This window comes from Oenanthe melanoleuca, chromosome 2, assembly GCF_029582105.1.
Source record: "Oenanthe melanoleuca isolate GR-GAL-2019-014 chromosome 2, OMel1.0, whole genome shotgun sequence".
NCBI classification, from domain to species: Eukaryota; Metazoa; Chordata; class Aves; order Passeriformes; family Muscicapidae; genus Oenanthe; species Oenanthe melanoleuca.
In genome coordinates, this window is record NC_079335.1 from 23,788,647 (window position 1) to 23,811,865 (window position 23,219).

Consider the following 23,219-nt stretch of genomic DNA (forward strand, 5'->3'; position numbering starts at 1 on the left):
CAAACACTCTGTGATAGTGTGAAGAAATTAAATGTGAAAGCAGGTAGCTTCTTGCACATGTGAACAACCATGCATCTTTAAATACTCATATAATTTGTCAACCATATTTTCTCCAAAGCCACATGGAAAAAAAATGCATGCAATGGACAAAAATTATATTTAAAAATACTCAAGTTAGTGATGCATCTATTTAAACCCAACAATATTAACTGTTATTAATACTTAACAACAGACTCAATATCTCTAAAGATTTTAAAAAGAAAAAAAGCCCCATACTCAACTAGCTCAAAGATCCTAAATAGAACATGTTTTCAATCTGTCTGAAATACTGAAATATGAATTAAACAACGTTAAACAATATGGAAGAGTAGAAATATTTAATATTTAATGATTTGTCACTGTTATTTGGTGAACACTTTAAATTTCCCAGACTAAGCTTTGGCAGCTATTACTTTCCAGGACTTTCACACCATCTCAATAGCAGCCAGAGTTCTGTATTTTTACACTTCAACACATAATGTGGGGAATGGTTTTCAATGTTAGATGAGTTAATGAACAATATTAATATATGAGATGCTATGCACATATATGGAGTTTTACAATGATGTTTCTTTCTCCACTCCCTGGACAAAGAGACTACCACCTTCCCATTTAACATATTAAGTGACAAAAATTAATGAAGCTTTATCGCTGGCAGAAGCATTTCTGTGGCTGACATAATTTAGTGTTCTATTCCCTTTTCCCTTCCTGGTGTTTAATAAAATGTGAAAACCCCAACAGTTTTTTTTCACAGTTAAGACAGCTAAAGAATCTCTTTCCTCTGATGTGTCATCTGTTCAATTAAAATATGTTTTCAATCTCTTAACTGAATTCACTAAAATAAGGGCATACAATAAAGAGTAAATGGGAACAATATTCATGCATGACATGACTGGATTAGCCTTCTTTTCATATGAAAACTGGCCAAAGATGGTAGTAGGAAAATTAGGAGATATGATACAAAGCATATGGCTGTCATAATTCAAGCACTGTGTTCTTCCACTGCTAAGTCAGCAACCTCACAAAGGCCAGTTTAATTTATTGTGACTATGCTATGTAGTAAACAAATTTTGTAATGTAGTTAAATAATTTAAAAAACCCTACATTTATTTCACTCAATTTCCCAAGAAAGGACTCCATATGCAGCATATGCCTAAACTCCAAACATTCTTCAATATGCACTGAGTAACTAATGACTTATAAGGAGGCTTAATTCAAAATTCAAAATAGCATTTTATATCTTACTTACACTTTGTTGGTAAGTTGTTCCAAAAACATAAGCTGCATTCAATTTAGTTTGGGTATCAGGACATAGCTGAATAAAATATAATTATAATTAGGTTAATTCAAAAGTATAGTCTTTTCATGTGAAAAAAATTTACAAACACTTACATATTCAGAGTTCTCACAAAAGATATTTTGTTCTATTTTTTAATAAGAGAAGGATTTATTTGGGATGAAACACAATTATTTATTTTACTGATATTGTTGTTCTTAAAATGCTGGTTTAGCTTATTCATACTTGCATAGTATTCTTCAGTTCCATCACCATAATCTGTGGACAGCGGCATCCAAACAGGCAAGAATAATCTTTCTGTGGACTGAATGTTCAATGCACTATGTTCCCTCAAGCTCAATCAGTGACTTTGCTAAATTCAAGAATCCCATAAGAAAAGAAGTTGACATTCATACAGCCCTGTTTCTCTTAAGCTGGCATCCTCAGAGAATCAAAGTTACAGCAAGTAACAGCTTTTTTTTTTTTTAATATACACCTGTATTTTCAGCAAAGAACAGCAGATTCATCTAAATCCAGAAAAAAATGGTCCAAAATGAATTAGCATATAATTTGGTGGAGGGCAGAGCCATTTTTCCAAAATAAGAACCAAGTCTAAATTTCCATAAAACACAATTTTATTAGTGTGAAACTGAAATTCTGGGAATTGCTACAATTATGCATTGAAACCACTTTAGCACTGTGATGTCTTATCATCAGGCACAATCTATTACATTAAAGGAGACTTTGAATGGAAAAGCTATCCCTTTCCCATTGGCTCTTGATAGCTGTTAAAAGCTTTGCCCTAGAAAATAAATGTGCCCCGATAAACCTAAATTTATATGTCAGAATATATAATTTTTTGTGCATAATAACTCTCTTAGTAACCTGTTCTCTTAAACACTAGTTTTCCTTAAAACTGGAGACACAGACACAAGATGGCTCATCCTGAGGCAATAACAAAATAAATCCTGAATGTCAGCTGCTCTTCTGTAGACACTGAAGTGTTTGAAGTGATGTGCTCCAACAGAAAAGGAACCAACAATTCCCAATTGTTCTTGCTAGTGTTCCTATTGTTAGCATTCCTATTGTATTGCCTAGGGAAATACTGAGAGTGTGTAGAACACCACTCGACTGCTAAACAAATTCTATTCTGTAACATGTTGCAGCTGCCAATTGTTCTCTCTGATAGATTAATTACTATTGCACTTTCTAACTGCTGCTTACTTGTATTTTTCACAGCCTAACTACACAGCATGGCACTGCTGACGTAGAATGTCTGTGTCCCTGAAATCTGAGGGTGTAGTGTTCAAGGGTACCTCCAGCCAGTATTCCCCCTTCCTATGTAAAGTCCCCCAGCATGTGTTTATAACTTTCTCTTATGAACATGCCAGTCATAGTGTACATTTTATATTTAAAAGCAAAAGAAATAAGCAAGCAAAAAAATTCCTAAGACAATGCAAAGAAAATGGTACAGATCAGCTTTCCTACCCCTCTTGACAGTGACATAATCACTGATTTGATTGTCACCACCATGATGTGTGCAAATAGGTGACAGGATCTAATAGGGACATACTCACAGCATCATCTATAAACATGTGGACAAAGAGCTAAAGAATATACTTTTCTCAACAAGAAAAAGAGGTTTAATAAGAAACTACCCACATGAGCAATTATGCTGAATGGAAGACAGAGGTAGTTCTAAATGACTGTTTTTCAGAACTTTCCAAAATGCCAAATTTATACTGGTCCAAAGGATGAAGGCAGTGTTAATGAATTTAAACATTTGATTTTGTCGAGATCATCATGAGAATAACAGGCCATTTTTCCTAATCTAGCTCTCCATTTACTAACTGTCATTAGTGTAATAACCAAATTCTTGGCTTTTGTATTAATTTGGCTAAAAGCATTCAGAACGTTGTGTTATCAAGAAAAGATAACTAAAATCAAACATACCTGTAAGATACCTCCTTCCAAATTTTGCCACTTAAGAAAGTTTCCTGATGCATCAAATGAGGCTGCAATAAATTTCAGCTTTACATCCTGTTGATGATAAAAAAATAAAGATGAATGAGACTGATCTGGACACACACATTTTAGAGACTGCTGACTAATTATTAGATGATTCCTAACACTTTAAGCATAATCCTTCATTTTTCTGCCCTTTTGATTTTGTTTTTAATCTTGAGTTTGGTAGTTTACTTTTTTAAAAAAAAATACCATTCTTCTACAGCTTCACTGGTGACATGGAAAAAATTCCAAAGGAACTTCTATACACATAGACATGCCCTAAACTAGTCAGAAATCTATGCAGATTTCTAATGTATACTATGTTGAATCTAGAGGGCTTCCAGGACCTTCAGTGTTAGGAGGAATAACAAGAATTTTAATTATTAAAACAACTGCTACATTTCAACACTGTTTAATTTAAAACATAGCCTTGTAGTCTGTGGCTGAAAAAGGTTATTATTTTATTTTTGAGTCAATAAGAAAACTCTAGATAAATTTGCCAATATAACTGACTATTACTGACTAGTACAACTGACTAGTACTATTTTTTGTGATTAGCTGAACTGAATAACATATTCCAGTTATTCTATTTTTACAATGAATTTGGAAAAATAAATCACTTTTCTGTTTGATTTGCTATCTGATTTCTTCATAAAAATGTGCCAATTAACAAATTACTTTAGCAGTCATCCCTCCTGGAGATGGATATCTGTCTTTGTTAACATTAAAATTGTTTTTCTCACCTCTTTCTTTTACCCTAATTCACTGCAGTAAAAGGAAAAGGCTGGAGTAAGACACTGAATCCATCTTTGATACAATCAGCTTGTAGAGATTTGTATCAGAAATATTACAAATAAATTGAGTAGAGGGAGAAATGTGTGTGTAAGCAACAGAAAGTGTTAAACACCACAGAACAGTGATGAAGAACACTGTTCCTAGCTACAGGGCTGATAAATGGACTGTGATAAACACTTGACAGCAAAAGACCCTGCACTTTGGCACACCAGGAGGGTGGCAGTAAAGATACAGCACATCACATTTACCCCTCTTTTTCACATTAGTTCACCATGAAATCTGACAAAGGAATGCACATATTTTAAACATGCAAAAAAGACAAAGACCAACTTTGCCTCATATTTATGAGGATGGAAGTAAACAAGACTCTGAAGCAAAAGATATTGTCAAAGCAACTATGAACTTCTAAGGTGTCTAAAAGGTTTGTCTGATTATTAGCTCACCCCTGCCAATCCAGATCCTTGAGGACACAATGAACACTTAAAGACTGGCATCATTTGTTCTTTGTGCCCTGGTCAGACCACACAGGCAAGCACATCTTGGCCTTATGAGAATATGAGAGTGTAAGCAAAGGAAGTGACTAGACAGTATTTTATGTAAATATCACCTTCCTCTTCCATAAGATTTCACACTGAGTTTTGTTACAGTAACTTTAGCAGAGTCACATGTATAATAAATCTAAGCCTTTTTATGTGATTATGTCCTCTTCCTAATGTATGGCTCCCTATGTCTACTACCCAACACCTACCTTATCTGTTCCCTTAAAAGTGAAGGTTGTAGGAAAATGATTTTTCTCAAGCATTTGGGATGCTAACCCTGGTTGGTCACCATAATACAGCCATGGAAGATTATGCCTCCTGAAAAAGAATTACAATGTTTTCTAAGGAAACATAGAATTTTTCATCAAAGAACATTTAGAACAATAATTCCCATACAAAGCTATTAAAGATCAAAAGTTATGGAAAAGGCAACTTACCAGTAGGGTATTGAATGAATGATGCCTACCCTTGCTGTACTGACAAAAATATACTGAAACAAACCACAGGCATCGGTACTTGAAGAACTTAGTGAGTTCATATTCATCACACACATATTTCCAAGAGCTTGGCATGCTGTTAGATTAGAGTACAACTGTGGTGGAGAAACACAAGAAAACAGAAAAAGTACTTAATTACCGCTCCCTTTTGTGAGGCAGTCATAAAATTCATGTTGTTTTTAAGAAGCCACTCCTAAACCTTTCTTTTCACTTGAAAGTAATTTCATTTTGTCAACACCTAGTATTTTCTCCCAGGTATTCAGGTACCATATTTTTAAAGATCTGCAGAGGGCAGCATGAAATCAATACTCTCACTTTTTCAGCTTATTTTAATTGCATCTGCTAGATGGCAAAAAGTGATAGAAATATCAAAATCCACACTTAGAAAATAAATTAAGAATCAAAATGTTTAATATCACTTAGACTGTATGGCAAAGATGACTCCTTCAAAGACCTCAGACTGACAACTACAAATGCATGTAGTGTAAGAATTTTCAGTTTTATGTACCTTGTTCAATTTTGGTAAACACACCAGTGCCAAGTGATATGCAGAGGTGACACCTGGCATCTGTGTGCAGGGATCACTGCACTGGTATAAACTTGACATCTCTTCACCCTCATTTGTGTGGGTCAGACCAGCAGCTGCTCATCACATTCAGGCAGCACCTCTGAATGGCTGAGCAAGGTGAGGCAGACAAACAGAATAAACTGATGTCATTGATGAGAATGGGACCAGTGGGAGAATACATCTCAGAGCTGTGTATATGAGATGGTGATAGGAGCAGCCACAAGGGTGATCTGGGAAAATTCTGAACATAAGTCTGCTGAAATACTGACTGACAGAACACTTGCCAGCCTAGGAACATGGCCTGGGAGTCTGAAATATCCTTGAGAAGTGCATCTGGGTACCTGAAATTCAGAGACCTCCTGAGACACCAATAAACACAAACACAAGGAATTGTAATAGCAACCTATCATCTGGAAAGATGAAACAGTCTAGAAGAGGGAAAGCATTCCAAAAGAGTAGGTAGGAATAGGCAACTGCTATTGATGGTTGAAACTGAAAGAGTAGAAAAACAGCCTGGAAAAAACGAAAACTAGCCTGAGATATAAAATGTCATCTACTGGCTGCTCCAGATGGTGCTGCCCTACATCACCTATGTCTCTCTGGTATAAAAATTACTTTTTATCCAAAATGGAGAACAAATCTGCCTCTCATCTCTCTCTCAATCTCTATACACAGAAAAGGTCCCCTACACGAACTTTTCTATGAGCTCTCCTAGGCAAGTTACCAGCCTGTGGCTTGGGATGCCTGCCTGCCTCCAGATTCTGCAACATCAATCATCTTTGAAGTGAAACTTCATCTGTCATTAGTTTTAAGGCCCCACTCCTGGGAGTGGTTTCTTGAGTACTGTACTGGTACAATTTGGAATAATACACACACCTATGGGTAATTCCTCATAAGCACATTTGCAGCTTTCTTGGTGACCATTCTATAGCAACTCATAATACTGAAATGTACCCCTGCTGCTACCACTGGAATACATATATACACTTGCTTTACTAATCATAACTCTACTCACTTTACCAGTAATAATTTGCAGTAATCTGTAATAAAAACTGTAGGAAATAAAGACTCCATGTGTTCATATACTACAGAATCCTGCAAATCCATACTGTGATCTTTAGAGACTTCTAGACCAGGCAATCCTTTGGGTTGTGTCAGATAGGGAAAAAAAGTAGAACCTGAAAATTTAAAATCTCATCTTCAGGAGAGCAATACAGAAGGAAAATGAGAATGTGTGATAATTGAGTTGGCAAAAGGGAGGCAGAGGCACATGTCCTTTACAAGTGTCTGTGATTCTGTGGCTGCAGCCACTCTTTCATCCACAGTTACTGTCACCCAGAGCAACATAACAGTAAATAACACTTGCATACAGAAAGCAAAGCAAAGCTAGAAAGGGTGGTTCCATGGTTATGAATAACTGAAAACCAACTAAGAGGTAAAGAGCAGGTGCCAGTAAATACTGGATATGTGAGAGGTTAATTTTCTGAGTGATCCCTTACTGGATATGCTCATTTACATCCAAATATATGGATAGTAGGTCACATACTACTGAACATTGAAGGACTTTTTCTTTAACACCATTCATCTTATGAAAATTCCAACGCTGTAGATCTGCATTAACATTGACTAGTCCTCAATATTTCCAAGCATTCTGTATATATAATTATTTCTTTTCTATTCTCATCTCAAAAAGAATTCTTTAAAAAAAAGCAAGGTAACTTCCAAAAATAAAGGTGATGTGCTTTTATAGAGTACCATTCTGTATTAAAAAAGCAAACTGCAAACATTAATGAAACTCACCCAACAGGCAAAGGCTGAGGACTGCATATTTTTCAGAAACCATGCTGATGTCAGTGTTATACCCTGTAAATAAGGAACTTTTTCACTGTCTTTGTTCAGAACAACTCATCCATAATGTAACAGTCTGGAAAACTATGTCAGCTGGAAGATGCTACTTATTTTTTTCTAAGAGCTTTCTGTCCTTTGTAAATATCTCAGTCTAAAATATCAGTTCAAAACACAACCATAATGCAATAATTTCTTTCACTTCACTAAATTAGACAAAGTATACAGGACAAGAGCTGAAATTTTTAAGTTTTAATATGGATTCTGTGATGCAGAAGTTTTCCTAACCACACAAATGAGGTACTAACAGTTTCAAGGGTAAGATGTTGACTTAATGGAAAATCTAACTTGAAACCCAATTTGCCAAATTAATTACTTCACAATCTCCTTTTTATAACTACTCACATTTGAACTACACATAGCATTCATACAAATACTGTAAGCAACTGAAAAGACACATTTTCAATAAAATATTACTTAGAAGATGGCATTATCAGAGAGCAAACCAATGGTTGATGTAAGAAAAACTGAAGGTTGCTTTTGACTTTTATTTCAAGTGGTAGCTTTTAGTATCAATTCATTTAGGAGCCAAATACATTTTTCAGCCGCACAGCATTTCCTGAATTCAGAACTACTTGGAAAATAGTCCTAACTTTGAGCAGATTTCACAATTAATGAAAGTTCATTAGATAAAATGATGAAAACACCTTCAATATTCCCAATAGAACATATTTTCATTCATCAGCAAATTCAAGGAGTACACCTATTTCATACATAATTTCAAACTTGAAAGGTGTCAATTTTCCTCTATAAGCTCCAAGATCAAGTAGTACACTCAAGCCTTATATCTTTTTTCAAATATTTTATACAAATAGTAAAAAAGTCCAGAGGCACTCATGGACTCTTTAGCATTTTTTTGTGTTACAAGAGCGTGCTTTAAATGCACACAATCAATAAAAAAGGCCACATGGTACTTGCTTTGCTACTAAAGTCATGTAAATTACTTCCCTTTTTCCGTTTCTGAGAGGGCATGAATTTTTAAGAGCTTACTCCATTAAAACAATGCTTGCTTGGTGTCCATACCTACACTCTATCTTGATGCATATGACTTAAAATCACTGGGATCAGACAAAAAAGTACCACCTCTGTTTTCCAAAAAAGGGAATTTGAAATACTTACTGAAAATAAGTAATGAGAAAGCTTAAAAATGTTTTAGAATAAATACACTTACCAGCTGTGCAAAACGAACAGCTGCAACTCCCTTTGGGGGTAAGCCTTCATGGGACAAGAAACACAACCCCCCAGTCTGAAAGAAATAAAAGAATAAAAAAATTTGATAAGATATTGATACACTTGTCAAAATACCTTTTCTTTTTCTGATCTTCAATACAATAACCGTTATTCTACTTACTAGAATGTTTGGTCTGTTGCAGTCACAAGAGTTGCTTACTTGGATGAATGTCTTTTCACATCTTACACACCTATGGATCAAAAACAGGAAGAATGTACTTAAAATGTAGTTAAGTATGATATTTAGTCTCCAGTGAAAGTTGATTACATAGCATGCCCAGGAACAGCATCAGCAACTTCACTAGCTTGACCCAAAATTCAAAAGTTCTTACTGATTTGTCTCTACTATCAGTGAAGTAGAAAATAAATAATTAATTATCAGAATAAAAATTCTGTTCTGCTTCCATTCCAAAGCTGCTTTTTAGTCACACTAAAAGCAAGGTGAGAACAAAACAAGGTGAGTTTGATACAGGGTTGAGGATTTCCAATTCCCTGCCTTCAAAACCGTCATCCCAAAGACACTCTGTTCCTCAGGAATATTCCCTTTAAAATAGCATGAAATGTTCAAATTTAACATGACAAAAGGCAAAGAGCACCCACCTGCTTCCTGATGCATCTGAGGCAGAGAAGGACTGCTCACTTCCATTACAATGTATGCACAGTGCCTCACTAAGCAAAACGCCATCAATGCTTCTTTCCACTAAGTAGAAAAGAAAAGCAGCTGTGACAAAACTGCCTGATGCAGTGTCACATACGTTAAGATAAGTGTGAAAAAATTCAGTTTAGTTTTAAATGAGAAATGCAACATTTCATGACTAATTTGACTGTTCCTTTGTTACTTATTCTGAGTAAGATTCAAAGGCCTCACTACACAGCAAATATTCAAAACAATAAGTTTGCAAATGACTGGGGAAAAAAATCACATTTCATCTGAAATGATTCATGAAAATGTCACAATTCCCAAGTTTCAAAACTGCATCTTCTACCAAGAACATCATCCAGCATAATTCTTTTACTGCTCTTTATATTTCAAAACATTGTAATGCTTTTACAGTCTATATTGACATTGTTTTTATTCCAACTTCAGTAACTCCATCCATTGCCAAAGAGCTTGAAGGAAGTGATATACCAATATTCATTTATAGAATGTTTTCATAATAGTTTTTATTGCAATGAGCAATGGTACAGATTTATCTGCTATCTTTCAGATTCAGATTCAAGAGCAATGTTGAATTTTTACATTAGATATGAAAACATATGCAAAATTGTCTTTCTTATTTAACAGAAGAGTGTATCTTAGTAAACTCAAATATCTAAAAAAATGCTATAATCTCATAATTGGCATATATTTTTTTACCTAATATTTCATTATTGGGGCATTTACAATTTCCTTTTGAAGTAAGGCCTTTGGGGCAAGCAATACAATTCCATCCATCTTGAGTAACTCCGCTCTAAAAGAAAACATAAAACTATTAGAAATTTCAAAAATATAGAGATCACACAGAAGAATGCCTTATCCAGCCATTAGTTACTAGAAATGTGTTCAGAGAAAACATTGATAACATTCATGAAGCTTCTAAAGACAAAAAAAAGACTAAACAACCTGGGAAAAGTAATTTGTAGGAGACACACACAAAAAAGTTAAGCTCCTCTGAACCTGTTGGCTTAAATCCTTCAGGGAAAATTAAAAGTAGAATGTTTAAAAAGAGATACACTGAATAAACATAATAATGCTTACATAAACATTTTATATATAAATTGCATATTGCAAGTGCATATAAATATACAGAAGTAATGGAAATGGAAGAGTTCTAAGTGAAGCAGCTTACATAATTGTTTGGAATTTTGTACCTAGCCAGATAGTTCACATCCACACTTATTTTATACTATTAAGTAACTGCACTACAGATAAAAACCACAGAGGAAAATGAAGTGCTCATCCCCAAGTGCTACTTATGTTACTCCCTTCTCCACTATCAACATTTAATCTTTGCAAAAGCCTTGGCAGTAGATCAAAGGCAAATGCTACCATTGCAAAAAAGAGGAAGAAACAGCAGGAGATCACAACACGAAATGATGTGTGCCAAAGTCTTTGTCTAACACAGCAAGAAGATGGAAAGAAAAGGGAAATTACCCACATACCCTATTAGCCATTTAACACCTAACTTAGGCAAGTAAACTGCTCTCCTGAGAGTTCTTCTATACTTATTGAAGGGAAAGAAGTATTCAGGAAGGCTTCACCCTCAAAAGTTGGATAAAAGCTGGAAAAATACATTTCTTTGCTTACTATAGTGGGAGAAATCTGGTTTAGCCTGGTGTCTCTGGATCAATGCTGAGACTATGACATAATATTATAGGTTAATTTGTCAAGGAAGATCAGAAAAACTGATCAAACTGTAATTATGATTAAAGTAACTTAGTAGGAGCAGCTCATTTTGAAGTAAGAAGATGAAATATCGCAGATTATGAAGATACAGCCTAAATATTACAATAATAGTAATTACATAAATAATCAGTTAAGATACCTATGAGCTGCAAAGCACCTTTAACATAGGTACAGAGTTGTGCTCTCTGGGCAAGGACAAAGCAGAGAAGAAAAGCAGTGGAAGGAAGTTAAACACTTTAAAAAAATTCTTTGTCTGTGGTATCCAATTTGTTATTAAAAAAGCCTGCAAAATTAGAGAAATAGATATTTCTAAATTCCCAGTTAAAGACTATTACATAAAAATATTATAAATAAATTAAAAATACCTTGCAGTCAGGATAAAATTTAAAATTAAAAAACTCATAATGGTTATGATTAGTATTTTATCATTATAGCAAACATGAAACATTTAATACTTACCATATTTTCTGGGCATTTTTCACAACTAACAGAGAGCCCACCATTACTAGAAACCATCCTGTATCCTGGCTCACATACACAGGAACTACCTGAAGAAAACAAAACAAACTCACTTTTAATCTATATAAAACTGACTGGTTGTAACAGAATAGTAAGAACAACTGCCATTGTTCTCAAGAGATCAAGAAGGATTATTCGATAAACATATAAAACTCTTGAGTGAGAATGAAAATCATCTCACTTTTTAAAAAATGCCCATGTTACAGTTTGCACACAGATGTTTTAGGAGAATGTTACAAGGCTGACTGATCTACCAGCGTGGAACAGGGACCTAGAGCTTGTATTTTTGGGTTTTCTAATTATACTAAATTTTACCAGTTGGTCTGTGATAGATATAATCTCTCCATCTAAATCTTGCCACAGCCTTTCCTCTCTACAATACCAGTATACAGGTTTTATTTTTTCAATTTGAAGTCAGTCCTAAAACCAAAATGCGTTCCTATAAAAAGGTTTTTCAAAATGTAACTGTTGTATGAAAAGTTGTTTTAAACTCAAGGCTTTTAAAACTGTGCATGGAGATCAAGGTTTATATTGAATGGTTTTCAATGTGGGAACAGAACATACTTAACATTTTGTATGAAATTAAACACTATTTTCATGGCCCATCTGCTAGTGCTCAACAACTTTTTTTTAAGAAGCTTTTCCTGTCTCAGTGTCATGAACTTCTCTCTGTACTTTTAAACACATACCACAAACCAAAATTGATTATATGTACTAATAAACTGTTTTTGTGCAAGCAGAAATAATGTCAAATTCTGTGGAAAGTTTTATAACCTTGAAGTACATTCTAATGAGACCAGCTGTACAGAAACATTTGTCAGTGATCAACCATTTCTACTTAATTTTAAAGAAGAAAAAGCCCAAATGGACGAGATCAATGACAGTGATCACAGTGACAAAACCTAGATTTTTAAGCATGTCACCTGAAAGCAGAATCCAGACTGATGAGCTAGCCAGGGGGCAATCACAAGTGGAATTCAGACAAGATGCAAACAGCACTGAGTGGCATCTACTTAAACTGCTCCAGTCAGATCTGCAGGAGGAAATAAACCCTTGACCTCCCCTCTCCCTGAAGCCCTTTATTTAGAGGAAGAATCAGCCTAAAAGGGAGTTATGGATCTAGACACCCACGTTATTGGGGGATCTGAAAACAAATAATGTATTTATTTTCCAGTAAGTGAATTACAGCATTAGTCTTTAGTGCACCATGGTGGCAGTGGAAAAGGTGAGCAGCTGGCACTCAGCAGTGTGAACACAGCCCTCCATATCACTGCTTCTGACTCAAGTACCAGCTCTGAAGAGGGATGTTGTTAGGTGATAGCCTCAAATTTGTATATACAACAGGGAACTCCCACTCTTGTTGGACCGTGCATTTATAAAAGATGGAACCTTTAATACCTCCTTATGCCCTAAAGAAAGCAGCCAGCTATCAGTATTTTCCATTTAGTACTGTCAGGCTGTGTTGTATCCGCTCCAAGTTCCCGCGTAGGACTGGGACCAGCACAGGCACAGCCTGAGTTCCCAGACACTTGGTATCTCAGACATTCAAGTTTGACAAGGAGTTTCAAGTTACAGAGGTGCTCAAGAACATAAATTCAGGGTCCTGTGGAATTTTAGAGATGAAAATGCAAAGACAATTTAATGCTCGAGAAAAGAAAGGTTATTAGAAAAAGGTTTAAAGAAATTTCTTTGAGCCGCATCTCAGATACATCAAGGCAGCGCTGGGGCCCCTTAGGTCTTTGAGGGATCCTGGCCCTTTGTGGCCTTTCCCAGAGCTGCCCGAGGGCGCTGCTTTACCGCACAGCCCGAGCCCGACTGCGATCTCCCGCTGCCGGGGCGGATTGAGCGCGGAGCCGCCCGAGCCCCGCCTCCCCCATGGCTCACCGCCGGCGCTCCGCCGCTGGTGTGCCCCGCAGGGCGCGCAGGCCAGGCGGGAGCTGTCGAAGTAGCGGTCGGCGCCGCAGTCGGCGGGGCGCTGGAGCGGGACGGAGAAGCCGCGGGCGGGGGGCAGGGCCGCCGACAGCGCCACGAGCAGCGCGGCGGCGGCGGCCCCGCGGCCCCGCGTCGCCATGGCACCGCGCGCCCCGCCCGCGCGCGCTGATTGGCCAGAGCCGCGCGGTACGGCGAGCGCCGGGGGCCCGCCGCCGCAGCACGCGAAACGCCAGGGGGCGGGCCGGGGGCGGGGAACAAACCCGAGTTAGCCCGAGTTTATGTACTCGGTTTACAGAGTTTTGTCCGTCTTGTGCGAGATCAGAAGCAAGAAACGAGAGGACAGAGAGGCCCGGTTTGCACTTTCCGGTACCTCGTCTCTATAACTGGTGCACAGTGTATCATGCAAACGTGATACGTGTTTGTAATTTCTCCCCAGATGAGAGAACACAAAATACCTAGAGCGATGGATGCTCAGCCAAAGTTACTCCCCTCTGCCTTTTGCACCTTTGTCACACTCTCGTTCACATTCCACAGAACGGGTCCGGTAGGAGAGGATCACAGCGGGTCATCTGGTCCAACCTCCCTGCTCAACAAGGGTGTTCCAGAGCACACGAACAGGATTGGCACCAGCGGTTTCCTTAGTATTTTCCAGTGATGGAGACTGCACAACCCCTCTGGGCAGCCTGTTCCAGTGAACCTGCACAGTAAAGTTCTTCACGCTTAGGTGGAACTTTCTGTTCTGTTGCCTTTTGTCTTATTCCCTCAGACGTTACCAAAACTTTGCAAGACACACCGTGTCCTGGATTTTAGATATTTCTCATTGTCCCTCTCCTGCGAATTAATTGTCTAGCTATTATCATTTTCTACATTATCATGTTTTATTTCTGACTGAATTTATTTTGTTAGCTTAACAACCGTTAAAAGGTTGAGTTGTTTTCAACTCGAATTATCTGTCCCCAGGCTCAAGTTTATGAAAATTTGACTATATAAAGATGTCACTTTTTACCTTGATTCATGGAAACCTCCACCTTGTACCCCGCACAGAATAAACAATGTCTTTTTTGTAAACAAGACTCAGTGTTGAGAGAGCTCCTAAAAGTCGACAACACAGCTAGGTGAATCTACCATGAATAGTACAGGGTGTTTATTTTTTTTCCCTACGTAGAATGGAGCAGACGTACTGGATATGCACAGAAAGACAGGGGAGAACACGCAAATACAGAAAAGGCAGGTAGGATAAACACTGCGATAAATCTAGCTCGCTTGCACAACCAAAGTACTCTGGCTCTGCCCTTCCGTTTACTTAATCTTGAACTTTTCCTTCTCTTCCGCTCCTCCGTCCCTGCCTCACAGCCCGGGCCGGAGGCAGCCCGGCGCTCCGTTAGAAACCGCGGCTAGCTGGAGGAAGAGCAGCGGGGAGCGCCTGAGGCCGGGCACGCGCGGCACCGACGGGACGAGCCTGAGGGCAGCGCGCGGCGCGGCAGCGGCGCTCGGCCTGTGTACACAGATCTGCCACCGTGCAGGTCCGTCGCCGTGCCTGTCTGTAATCACACACGCCTATCGTTACACGGCTCCCTCACAGTTAATTAACACAGGTGCCCCAGGGCAGGCAGCGCGCGCGGCCTGTGTACACAGATCTGCCACCGTGCAGGTCCGTCGCCGTGCCTGTCTGTAATCACACACGCCTATCATTACACGGCTCCCTCACAGTTAATTTACACAGGTACCGCAGAGCCGCCCCAGGGCAGGCAGCGCGCGCGGCCGCAGCGCAGGGGGCGGGGCCACGGGGCCGCACCGCCCCCCGCCCCGCCCGCAGGGTGCGCGCGCAGGCCCGCGCTCGCGGGCCGGAAGCGCTCGCGCAGCGCAGCTTCCCCTCAACGTTGTGGGGGGGGCAGTGGAGGCGGCGCCATCTTGGCGGAGCCGTGCCGGGAGCTGCGGGACCCGTCCGAGCGGCGTGTCCGGTGGGTGCGTGGATGGATGGCGTGAGGGACAGAACACGCCTCTCCGGGGTGCGGCGTGTGGCCGAGGGCGGCACGGATTTTGCCGGTTGTCGGCTGCCTGACCCTCGCAGAACCGCTGCGCGGCCACTCCGCGCGCCCCGGCCTCCTCGTGTCCCTGGGCTTCCCACTCCCCTTCCTCGCTCCCGGTGCCTCCCTCAGCCCTGACCCGGTGTCGGGAAGCAGACGGGCTTCTTCGTGGGGGCGGAGCAGCGGCGGCTCTGGCGGGCCGCGGCGCGTGTGGCCCCTCGCCCCGTGCCCTCACCCGTTCCCTGCCCCGTGCCCGCGGCGAGCCCCTCCCGCAGCGCTGGTGCGGCGGGGCCACCTGCTCGGGAGCGGCTCCGTGCTACGTTCGACCGTGTAGCGGGCCCAGCTGCAGAGCTCACTCATGTTTTCCTTCAGCACTGTGAAAACTGCTATTCGCAGCAGCCTGCTTCTTCTGTTAAGGCTTATTTTGAAGGATAGAATAAGAAGCCTTCCCCTGTTCCTCTGGTTATTCTATACCGGTCCAGTTTCGTAGTTGGGATGTTTATGTGGGTGTTCTTTCTGACTTGCAGTCTGTGTAATCTTTCAGTGTTATGGTAAAAATACTAGTCTAGTGCAGACTTAGTTTCCTACTGTGTTTACAAGTTGTGGATTATTTTAATGGCTTTAATGTTTGAAATTTCCGGAGGCTGTGGAAGAATAGTTATTGTACTGTTCTCTAGCCAATTTTGCTCATATATAAAATTTCATAAAACCGTGTACACTTCTGTGCTTTTAAGTTGTGGCATTAAGTTGTTTATTTATTCTCTGAATCCTTGCTCTCTGAAATCCTTGTTGTTAATGAATTGCTCTTACTTTTCATGACAAGTCAACTCTTTTTGGTTATGCACTTTAAATTTTTTGCATGGCTTGTCTATGCTTTCTCCCCATGTGTGATTGTTTATTACAGTCAGTAATAGCTGTTATTTGAACTTGCATTTGTTTCTGGACTTCTTAGAGATCACGTTATAATCTGGAATCACTGTCTGGTTTTCACCACTGAAGGTTGTGTATTGTATCCCTGGTGCATCTTGGAGAGCTTGCTGTTTATCACGGAAGAATTATGGAGGAGAGCTGTTGTGAATGATATTTAAAAACTGGGATAAGAAAGCTGAGTTGTGAATCCATAAGTACTGCAGATTAAATACATCATGAAGTAGCAGGGCAGCGGATTTGCTTTTTCAAGACACGAAGGTGCTGTATGAAAATTCTGCCCTTGAATTCTCCATGCTTTTTGGCACTGCCATTGCATCTGTTGAGAAGACACGTTGTAAAGTTCTGGGTCTGGCTGGGATGGAGTTAACATTCTTCATAGCAGCCCATACAGTTCAGTTTGGATTTGTGGCTAAAAGAATGTTGACAACACATCGGTGTTTTGGCTGTGGCTGAACAGCACTTGCACAGTATCAAGGCTTTATCTGTTTTCCCTACTCTGTTCCTCCAGTGTGCTCAGAGTAGGTGAGAAGCTGGGAGGAACATGGCTGGGACAGCTGACTCAGACTCACCAGAGGGATATTCTGAGGCATGTAACGTCGTGCTGGGCAACAAAAACTGAGATAGAGGAAGAAATATTCTGATGGTTTTGGTTTCTTTGGGGGGATTTTTTCTTGGCTCCCAAGGCAGTTGTTGTTTGGAGGAAGGCTGGACATCAGTCAGCCTGTGATTTCTTCTGTTTTGTGTTTTTGTTTTCACTGATGAAACTCTTTATCTTGACCCACAAGTTTTCTCGACTTTATTCTTTCCCATCCTGCCGATGGGGACAAGGAGTGAACAATCGCTGTGTGGGTGCTTGGCTGCTGGCTGGAGTCGACTCGCACAGAAGTAAAGAGAACAGATGGTCTTTAGTGAAGTTTCTAAATGGGCAGTTGTTTTCAGTTTGTTGTGCTTACAGAGTACTGGTGCTGAAGTGACGTGGAGTCCATCAGTGACAGAGTTTGGGCTTTGCTCTTTTGCTGAGTTCAGGTGGAGTGAGAGTTATGGTTATTGATAGTTAACTTGTCATCAGGATCTAGTGCTTTATGGAGCATGGTTTGTAGGAGAAGTGTTCTTGAATGCTCAGTGTTGAGCTGTTGTGTTTGTTCTAGAGGGATGCAGTTTGCTACAGAGGCTTGTGTTTGTTCTGAGAATATTGTTAGAATGTTAGAACATGTTGAGAATCAGGGTATGTTAAGTGTATTCAAGCTTTCTTGTTCTTATGTTTGAAAGGCAGTAGAGTAAGGATATAGGGAAAATACTGAAGTTGGCTTTGTAAATTCAGGTACTTCTGAAGTTTCTCCTTGTTGAATATTTTTGCTTTTTCATTTGATGGTCTTCACTGTGTACATTAAGTGGAGTGCTGGACTGGTGGGTAGCATACTCTTGTTGTGAAGTTTGAAACGAGGTGGATTTCAGAAGAATGGACATGCCATGTAATCCTGAGATGGACCTAAGCATCTTTCAAGAACTCAGTGGAGAACTGTTCCCTCAATATACTGTCAGTCTGTTTCATTGCAACAGTTCCGTGTGGCACAATTGATGACCAAGTAATCTCATCGTATTTTCATCGTTTCCAGAAGTCAACTTAAATTCTGAATTTCTTTTGCTTCTATCATGGAAACAAAGATCCAGTGCATGGCCTCTTGGAACATGGAAGGAGTTCTTCACATGGGTTCATAACATGCTTGGCTTTAGTATTAGCCACTGCTATGGATGGGCTGCAGCAGTGTAGCACAGTGTGTAAAGCAAAGTACAGGTATCAGCAATTAATTATGTTTCGTTTTCTTTCCACAGTTAAGTTGATTTTACAGAATTTATCAGGTCTCCAAAGCAGAAACAGGTAAGCTGCCAAAAGCTTAACACTTCTCACTGAGTATTGTGGCAAGATCATACACAGCCTTTTTCCTCACAGAGCTGTGGCTGGCAACTAGGATATGCTTGTGGCCACTGCAGTTAATACTCTGACTACGCCAAAGAGACAACATTTTTGAATGCTGAGAAAACATACATTATTGAACAGAACTGATCACTGGGTAGAGCAACTTGTCAAAGCAGTAAAGTCATCACTGTTTGTGAATTAGTTCATTTTCCAGTGACAGTTACTCTTTTTCCTTTCTCCTTTTATCAGTCAGTGTCCTGTTCAAAAGTAAACTGGATTTTTTTTGTTCTTAGGAGTGGGCAGATATCTCAGGCATAGAGTAACTATGCCATGAAAGACTTGAGGTGTTCTTTAGGTATTGTGGATGGTGAGGAGTGACTTAGGTGGATTTTGTTGCCCTTAGTGTAGGGAATATTGATAGATTTGTGCACGTGTGCTGGTGGAGTAGCTAATTGTTCTGACTAATGAACATTCAGTGAATTGTGTTTTAAACGTGTTCTTGTGAACTTGTGGGTTTTTTGATACCTTCTCTCTTGATGAGACAAGGGCATTCATTAAAAAGGCTCTAGCTTCTTAAGTGATAAGATACTGTAAAATAGCTGAGTACTAAAGACGTGCTATCATGTGTACCTTTTTGTCTGCAGGTGATTTTTGCTGTGGGTTGAGCTCAGCATGGCTGTAGTCATCCGTTTACAGGGGCTTCCTGTTGTTGCGGGTCCTCCAGATATTCGTCGTTTCTTCTTGGGATTGAATATTCCTGATGGAGGTGTGCATATTATTGGAGGAGAGATTGGGGAGGCTTTTATTATATTTGCAACAGATGAAGATGCACGGCGTGCCATGAGCTGTTCAGGAGGGTTTATCAAGGACTCGCGCATAGAGCTGTTTCTCAGCAGCAAGGCAGAGATGCAGAGTACCATAGAAATGAGCCGGAAACGATTTGACCGTGGGGGACGAGAAACTATGTCTGGCTCTAGAAGAACAGGCACTAATGGTTCTAGTACATCAAGTGTTGGAGATATACCACACTTAGTTACAGCTTCTCCTAAAGGAATGAGAAAACCTAGTTACGGGCCGCCAAATCGCCTGGAGGCTGGTTTCCATACCAACGGCACAAGATACGGTGATATGGGTATACCTAAGTCAAACTATCAGATAAGAAAGGATTCTCACCCATTTAACCCAGATGATCGTTACTTATTTCTACGTGGTATACCTTACTCTGCAACAGAAGTTGAAGTACGTGCTTTCCTTTCGGGGATACATGTGGATGAAGTGATTCTGATAAAGCACCGTAATGGTTTAAACAATGGTGATTGCTTGGTAAAATGTGCTACACCTGGTGATGCCTTAGAAGGACTTAAACGTCATAGACAATACATGGGTCAGAGGTTTATAGAAATTAGTCCAACCACAGAGGAGCGGTGGATTGAATGTGGTGGAATGATAGACATGCCAGATGAAATGGATCACTTTTTGTGCGAAGAGCATTCTCCAAGAAGTTCAGGCTACATGCATTCACGGAAGCATTCTCGTTCAAGGTCACCAAGGAGACAAAGAACACATTCTCGTTCATCTCCCACCCAGGAGTATTACATACACTTAAGAAATCTATCTTTTAATGTGGAGAAGAGAGATTTGAGAGATTTTTTTCCTGATCTAGATATACACAGCAAACAGATCAAGATTCTAACAGATAAGCATCAGAAAAGGACTAGAGATGCCTTTGTGGTGTTAAGGAGTGAGAGAGAATATCAGGCTGCTTTGGAATGTCATAGAAAGGTTCTTCTCAATCGTCCTGTGTACATTTTTCCAATTTCAAGAAAGTCAATGTTGAAAATAATTGACTCTTGTGAGAGGAAAAGATCACTGGACAGAGATCATCTTGGACAGGCCATATCAGAAAAAAGTTACCGGGAAGGTCATTCCAGCCCTAAGACTTGTGTTTATGTAAGGAATTTTCCATTTGATGTGTCAAAAATTGAAGTGCAAAAATTCTTTGCAAGGTTTGATATTGATGAAGATGATATTTACTTGCTCTATGATGAAAAAGGAGTTGGACTGGGAGAAGCACTAGTGAAGTTTAAATCTGAAGAACAAGCCATGAAAGCAGAAAATTTAAATCGTCAAACATTTTTGGGAACAGAAGTATTAATAAGACTTATATCTCAAGATCAGATGCAGAAGTTTGGTGTACCTGCACCATTATCTGCACCAAATGAAATGCATGGTCATTCACATCCGTATGACAGAGTTGACCTCTCCCGTCCAGTTGGTTCACCATCTGGGCCACCACAAGGGCCACCCATGCATTCATTTGGTCCCCCTGGGAACTTCAGGCATCATTCTGAATTTAGACATCCCCCTGAGGACTTCATGTGCCCTCCTAAGGATTTTAGGGGTCCACCACCCCTCATGGATTTTGGTGGTGACAGTGAACCTTTTGGCAGAATGGAGTTTGGGAATAATAAAATGGGAAATTTTCCTGAAGGAAGATTTATGCCAGATCCAAATTTCAGTGGTGGTTCTGAACGTGTTGTTCCTATTCTATTGAAAAATTTACCTTTTAGAGCTACGCCTAATGAGATTCTGGATTTTTTCTATGGCTACAGAGTAATACCAGAGTCAGTTTCTATGCAGTACAATGAATATGGATTACCATCTGGTGATGCCATCGTTGCTATGACAAACTATGAGGAAGCTATGGCTGCTATTAATGAACTGAATGATAGGCCCATTGGTCAACGGAAAGTTAAGTTGAGTTTGCTGTAGAGGAAAAGATGCTCTAATAACACATTCTAGGTTTGACAGTATTAACAGTTATTTTAACTTTTAATTACTGGAAGATGGAAAACACTTTCCATCAACGGTTGTAAATAATACCCAGTTCAGTTGTTTAGCTCTTGGTTGAAATACCTGTAGGACATTGAATGTCATACATCAAGGTGTAAAAGGATGGAGTTGTAATGCTTTGGGTTTTGGGTTTGTTGGTTTTGGGTTTTGTTTTTGTTTTTTTTTTTTTTTTTTTAAAGGTTAATTTCAGCCTTATGTCTTTGCATCAAATAAAAACATAAGTGCTGGTTGACTGACCACACAAACGGTTCAAATAGAAAATTTTCAGTGCTACCTGAACTAATAAATGACACTTCTTATTGAGGTTAGCTTAATAAAATTTTAAAAATTACTGATTTTTTTTTTTTTTGTTTCTTTTTGTGTAAACCTTTCAGGTTTTATTCGGTTTTATGTGTTTGGAGGCATTCCTGTTTAAGAGCTTCCTGTTCTCATTAGCTGGCTTTGCAACTTTTTTATAATAAAAAGGAAATTGCCATTTAAATGTGTGTCTTATATTTAAAACTTGGATAGTTAATGATCTCAACTATTATGCTCAGCAGATCTGGGTCTTGGTGAGAATGATGCTGGCTGCTTTTTCTGGAAAGAGTGAACTGGTAGTTTATCAGCAAAGCAAAGGATGGGTAGTTTACAGAGATTGCAGAGGCTGTACTCATCAGTTAGGCTTTTTTTCTCATTCACTGTAGTACCCTGAGGCAGAAAATGAATGTTGGAATTAGATCAAGAATTCTAACTTCAGTGGTTTTGTTTTATCTTCACATGCTGCGTAATATGAATACTAACTGGCTAATGATGTCTGGATGCATTCCAGGTCAATCTCTGATTAGTTTTAACTAGCATCTGTCACTGACAACCAAGCTGACAACCAACTATGTTATTTTCTTACATAATAAAATAAATGCTTATGTCAGCATTTAGAACGTGTTGTTTTCATTGGTTTGTTACCAGCACATTTAAATTTTAGAAAGAAATAAAAGGTAGATTGAAAAAGCTGTGTCTTCAAAATTAAGGCTTAGTAGGAAACGTTGATTATATAAGGAAGGACTTTCATTGACATTGCAACTGTGAAAGATAGTATCTGTAGTTCTGAAGGATAAAGTCTCAGTCCCCTCAAACTGAGACAACAAAGTTGCAACTTGGCAGTGAAAACTTCTAACCTTTGCTTGTTCAATATCCAGAATTCCTAAATCCATGAAGTAGGGAGGTCTTTATTCCAATCCCCTCCTCAAAGCAAGTTTTGGCTAGAATGGGCTACTTAAGGCCGTTTCCATTGCATCTTTAATAGGTTTAAGGACAGAGCTGTCTGGGCAGCCTTTCCAATGAATGATCCCCCCTCACAAGAGGTCAAACCTTAATTACTTTATGTGAGGTCATCATTGTGATTGCAGAACTTCCATGCCAACTATTTGGTACAAGAAAACCAAATGACTAGATTTTTTTGTCCTGTAATATTTACAAGGTTAGTGTAGCTTTATTTCTTCTGCATATTTTTTGTTCTGTTTTTTAAGTTCCAAGAAAAAAATGTTTTGAATGATAATGCCAGGTCTGTATGTATAGATTCCTCTGAGCAAAGAAATGCAATGGCCAAGTTTTCAAATTCTGAAAACTTGGCACACTGTTTTTTGCTTTCTGGTAGGAATTAGCTTCAGAATCATACAGTTTTGAAACCTCTTCGGAAGTTAAAAGGAAATGAAACCCAACAATTTTGTGCTTTATTTAATTGCTACTGTAAAAGAGATCAGGGAGCCAGAAGATGTTGCAGGGAAAATAAAGACATGAGAATTCTCAAACTTCCCTGACC

General features: G+C 39.4%; 2 protein-coding genes across 4 annotated transcripts in view; one reads left to right on the forward strand and one right to left on the reverse strand.

Annotated features, from left to right (window-relative positions):
- TMEM67 (transmembrane protein 67) overlaps positions 1–13,840 on the reverse strand; it is a 30,888-nt gene extending 17,048 nt beyond the window's left edge. For both annotated transcript variants that reach the window (XM_056485138.1, XM_056485137.1), the window contains exons 1-11: positions 13,646–13,840; positions 11,702–11,790; positions 10,214–10,307; positions 9,457–9,556; positions 8,978–9,047; positions 8,798–8,872; positions 7,522–7,584; positions 5,094–5,248; positions 4,866–4,974; positions 3,269–3,355; positions 1,289–1,354 (exon numbers count right to left, since the gene is read on the reverse strand). In XM_056485138.1, coding sequence (XP_056341113.1) covers positions 1,289–1,354; positions 3,269–3,355; positions 4,866–4,974; positions 5,094–5,248; positions 7,522–7,584; positions 8,798–8,872; positions 8,978–9,047; positions 9,457–9,556; positions 10,214–10,307; positions 11,702–11,790; positions 13,646–13,832 — 1,095 coding nt within the window. In that variant the 5' untranslated portion in view covers positions 13,833–13,840. The remainder of the gene's footprint in view (positions 1–1,288; positions 1,355–3,268; positions 3,356–4,865; positions 4,975–5,093; positions 5,249–7,521; positions 7,585–8,797; positions 8,873–8,977; positions 9,048–9,456; positions 9,557–10,213; positions 10,308–11,701; positions 11,791–13,645) is intronic.
- Positions 13,841–15,512: 1,672 nt separating this feature from the next.
- Positions 15,513–21,902, forward strand: RBM12B (RNA binding motif protein 12B). Of its 2 annotated transcripts, none has more exons than XM_056484195.1 (3): positions 15,513–15,654; positions 18,484–18,529; positions 19,213–21,902. In XM_056484195.1, exon 3 carries the CDS (start codon positions 19,241–19,243, stop codon positions 21,338–21,340), a length of 2,100 nt encoding a protein of 699 aa, XP_056340170.1. In that variant the 5' UTR covers positions 15,513–15,654; positions 18,484–18,529; positions 19,213–19,240; the 3' UTR covers positions 21,341–21,902. The 2 variants fall into 2 exon arrangements, with proteins under 2 accessions (XP_056340170.1, XP_056340171.1); XM_056484196.1 differs by having other exon boundaries at positions 15,592–15,658.
- The last annotated feature ends 1,317 nt before the right edge of the window (positions 21,903–23,219 follow it).

Bases quoted from the DNA above. Each gene is read 5' to 3' on its own strand.
- RBM12B (XM_056484195.1), top strand. From the start codon at position 19,241: ATGGCTGTAGTCATCCGTTTACAGGGGCTTCCTGTTGTTGCGGGTCCT.